The following is a 4,749-nucleotide window of genomic DNA, read 5'->3' as shown; positions in this document are numbered from 1 at the left end:
CCAACAGCGACACCCGGAGGCGCCGCCGCGACACTGCAGCCGCCGCGTGGCCGCGCTCAAGGGGGCCCGGCTTTGGGCGGGGCTCAGCGGCTGCACCGGCCCCGGGGCTCTCTTTGATTGCAATCTACAAGAGCAGAAGCTCTTCTTTTATGTTGAGCGGAAAACCTAATGATTGCAGGAACAACAGTCGTGCCATACCTAAAGTGGTTTTTTTTGTAGCTGCAGGAAACATTTAAGCTAGTATTATGCAGTGCCATAGACTTTCCATCTTGTTGATGGAGGTGGCATGAAAACGGAGAAGGAAACAATTATGCATGTCAGAACAATTAAGAAGTTTCGCTCTTGCTGTCAGAGAATTAAACTCTTGACTCGAGTTTACAACCAGAATGCAGAGAGGCAGAAGGAAATCCTCTCATTTTTAACCACTGCTTTCACCTTTTCCAAACCCACTCTATTAGTTTACACGGAAATTGCAAATGCTTCATTTTCCCGACCCTGTCTCTGAATCCCATGCAAAAGCGTGAATTCGACGTCATTTTATAAAGTCAAGGTTCAGTTCTGATTTAGAACAGTTTTTAAAACAGATAACGAAATGTGAGGCCTATAGTCAGTGGACCTGAATTCAAAGCAACATTACTGTCCATACCTTGCAGAAAAAAAGAAACTGCAAATCATTACACTGACTCCAATCCAGGAAAAAAAGCAAAGTCAGTGATGGTGCTTGAAACCTCAAATTCTAAGGCCTGCCATAAGAATTGATTTCACATTCGTATTGCTTTAATTTTTCAAGCTGCTACTCAAAAGTCCTATCAACTGGCCAACCTAGATGTCAAAGGATAGTATGAACATTAGTACATTTTTAGTAATTTCGAATTATTAATATCAAAACCCCAAATCTCTCTCTGACCTTGCTGAGGAAGTTATATCATTCCTCCGGTCTTCAGAGTTTTGCCACAATTCTGCCTTAAAATGATCACCCCCACACATGATGAAAGGTCACTGAAATCTCAAGATTTAAGCTAGGTAAGATGCACTCATTTGAAAGGGCTACTAGGTCTCTCTTGAAAGCATCTAATGATTTTAGTAAATTTTAGGCAATGCTTTTATTCAGAACAAGAAAATTGCTTCTAAGTAAAACACTTCCCACTCTCCCACATGGAACTGGTTATTCTCTCTTGTGCCACTTCCAGGCCTGTACTGTGTGGGAAATCACAGTGGGACACATAGTCAGGTAGTCCTGAGAGACATAAGAACAATCCCTAGGCAGGTGGGGTTCACCAGCAGCACTCTACAGTCTGGACAATGTTCCAGAGCTTGCCAGAGGGAGATCAGAGGTGCTGCTATGTAATAAAGCTCCTTGATCTTTTTTAATGCTTATTACCCACTTGGAGTAAGCTGCAGGTAGGGCTGTGTGCAAGTGCTGGCCCCAAGGTCCTTCTTGCAAAGCAAGAACCTCAAATCTCTCACTCATTTCTGGTTATTAAGAAACAAAACCAAAAGCTGTTACTGGCCCCTACAAGGTAAATACTGGACTCCTCTAAAGTACAGCTGGTTTTACACATCTCTGCCTAAAACCATGAACTCCCAGAACACCCAAAAATCAGTGAGGTCTGAACGGAGGCCTGCAATCAAGGCCCCTAGGTCTTACTTTGGATTACATTGTATGGGGGTCCATACCTGAAAATTTACCAGTTCTTGCTAAATTTTCTACTTGGTGACCTGTTAACTTCCTAGAAAGATGAAGCCACAAGTCTAAATGCAGTATCAAAGGCCTTTATGTGAACAGAACCATGGGAACCTCAGTTTTAGCTTCTGTAAAATTTTACTCACACGAAATATTCTGTCTTGCTTTGGTTTGCAAGGCAGGTTGGTATTTCATGCAAAACAACACAAGCTACAGATGCAAAAGAACAGTCTGCAGATGGAAAACATGAACCATAACTTTCCAGGAAACAAAACCTGAAGGAAGATCCATGGTGGGAAAATGCCGTTACTGCTTTCATGAAAATCTCCATCAAAATGTCACAGAGATGTATAAATGGAAAAAAGAATTTTCACACTGGAATCATAACCTGTTCTACCCATACATCAATATTCCTGCATCTCCAACTCTACAGAACTTGCAGATCTGCTTCTGAGGCACATAACAGGCAGAAATAACTCATGAAATGATATTGCATCATGATCATACCAAGAAAGAAGGTACATTTGTGTGCTTAGTGGTATTCTCAAAAGAATGACATGCAGTCATCCAAAAGAGAATGGATCATCTGACTGTTTGCTTAGAGGCAATCTCTTCTCCCCTCTTATCACATGCACAGTTGCACAAAGATGCAACTTTTTCTAAGGTGATATGTAGGTCTATTAACCCATAGCAATACTGAACAGAAATGTACCCCCCTCTCCTGCTCTCCACACCAGCATTTACATGACCAGAAAATACATTCCTAAATGAAGATATATCACTACTTAAATGAAACCTACATACACAGAAGATCAGCAAGGGGTGGGGGGGTGGGGGGGGTGAGGCTGGAACTGAATAAAATCCCAAAGGCAAAACCAGATGATCAATGTAAAGAAATGTTTTCAGAGAAACTGACAAGGAGAACATTCCAGTCTTCACTGTCAACATGGAAATTCATCCCCAAGAGCACTTGGAACTCACTGTAGGTCCCAAGATGAAAGTCTGAAGTCCTACTCTGGACCACACTATATATGGTTGCCTTTTTTTAAGCTGTCATCATCTCTCATTGATGTTTCTACTATGCGGTCTGCTGCTCATCTTACACAAATAAGCAGCCATAAGTTTAAAAGTTTTATTATAAGTCTCATTCTCAAAATAAATCCTCTCAGAGTGTGCAATAGATTCTATTTTACCTTCTGTTACTTTGTTCCTAGCATATGAAAGTTTGTCTTAGTTCTTTGAGGTATTTATGGCAAAAGAACACTTACAGCTTCTAATGCATTATGGTCCAGAAAAGGGAAAAAAAGGAACACAACATTCCAGGACAGAAAGGCCTGAAAGAAAGCGTAATTACAACTATGAAGAAGCTCTCCATCACAATATTCCAGAGAGATATAAGCTTGCTCCTCAAGGCAGAGATCATTTTGCCAACAACAGACCTTTGGATGAATTCAATTTGATCTCTCCCTGAAGTACATCTGGCCTGCAAGGTCAGGTGACTCTCCCCTTGAGCAGAGACAACTGTCAAGGCTTGCTACTCCCTAACAAACACCTCACATATTTTATCCATAGACCAAGTAGTAGAGTGAACCTTACCATCAACCTTTGTTAAAATGCACTTCTATGAAGTCATACTGAAAACAGTTTTAATAACACCTCTGATACTGACTCTTTAAGAAATCTAAATTGCTCATTTGCAACATCTACACATGCATCATCCTTCTAAATGCAGATTTATTGTACAAAAGCTATATTATAAGAAGATTACCATTGCTTTTCAGTACAGGGAAACTGCAATCAGAAAAAAATGGTAGAGGCTTTGGTAATGGCAACTGATGAAAGAGATGCAGACTCCGTGGTTTGCACACATGAAGCCATTTATTGATTCGTAAAGCTGAGCTTATATACCTTTTCAGCAGTTACTAAAAATACCACAACTGTAACATGTAACTAGGTAACACTGCTTAATCCAAAGCCTCGTACTAACTAGTGCAGGTATGGGTTATCTCATATGAGTTCTGCTTACCAAGCACATCATACCAAGCACACTGCTCACTTCTGCACTCCTTCAAAGTTCTGTTTTCTGTTGCCAAGGCTTGTGGCCTACTAATGCTAACATATCCACTTCTGTCATGAGCTGGACAGTGCTCCCAGCTCGGCTTTCTAGCTGTATTCCTACACACTGGGACCAGAAATGATATCAAACCATTATTCAGCCAACACCACACTGATGCACCTGTGTATCAATGTCTTTGTCTTAGCAACTGCACAGCATCAAGGTATGGATGGAAACTGCTCAGCCAGCCTTATAATTTGAATAAATACCTATTTTTAGGACTACTGGCCAAACAAATAACCAGTTTTAGAACACAGTAACCAAGGAAGCAATGAGAAAGCCCCAACAATGCAGGAGTCAGCTTGACATTTATGGCTATGTCAAATAGTAGTAGCAGTTCTTTTGTAGTAGGTACAAAAGAAGAGTATGTAGCATCTAGAGGCACAGATCTCCAAGTAATCTCGTTGGAGAATAAGAAAAGAAAAGGCGCAGAAGCACAACAAAGGAAATCAAATAGCAGCTTGTGTGAAATAAACACTTACACCAACATTTTAAACTAAACAGCAAAATTTTCCAGCTGCTCTGACTCTGCAGACAAAATACCTCAGCAGGCTGAAACCATGAATCAAGGCAATCTACTTTGGAAACAGATACCACTGAAAGATATTTTCCACACAATATCTCCTTATGGAGAACAAGGGTCCAAAATAGATCCATGCATAAGACCTTGTCTGCTAAACACACTCACTTCAAGCAACATGAAATGTTCTAAGCAGTATAAGCAATATGTAGCTCAGATAAAGAGCTCAATAATCAAAATATAAGCCTCAATAATCAGAATCAACACCAGGACACCACCATTCTTCCTTAGCACATGGGTATTTTGGAAGATAACTCAATCTGCAGCCATTAATACAGTCTTTATACCTATGTCCAATAAATACCTTTCACAGGAAGAGCTGTATGGGATATAAGACTGGATAAAGTTGTGAGCACTGATGATGAACAG

The 4,749-nt window shown here is 40.6% G+C and overlaps 1 protein-coding gene across 1 annotated transcript in view; it reads right to left on the bottom strand.

Moving 5' to 3' along the window:
* Nucleotides 1–4,749, bottom strand: part of LOC115949160 (protocadherin gamma-A10-like) — a 9,321-nt gene that overhangs the window by 1,434 nt on the left and 3,138 nt on the right. Inside the window, exon 3 of the mRNA XM_031065546.1 lies at nucleotides 6–124. Coding sequence (XP_030921406.1) covers nucleotides 6–124 — 119 coding nt within the window. The remainder of the gene's footprint in view (nucleotides 1–5; nucleotides 125–4,749) is intronic.

This window comes from Geospiza fortis, unplaced genomic scaffold (genome assembly GCF_000277835.1).
Source record: "Geospiza fortis unplaced genomic scaffold, GeoFor_1.0 scaffold93, whole genome shotgun sequence".
NCBI classification, from domain to species: Eukaryota; Metazoa; Chordata; class Aves; order Passeriformes; family Thraupidae; genus Geospiza; species Geospiza fortis.
The sequence above is the reverse complement of the archived record's forward strand: the minus strand, read 5'-3'. Positions and strand labels throughout refer to the sequence as shown.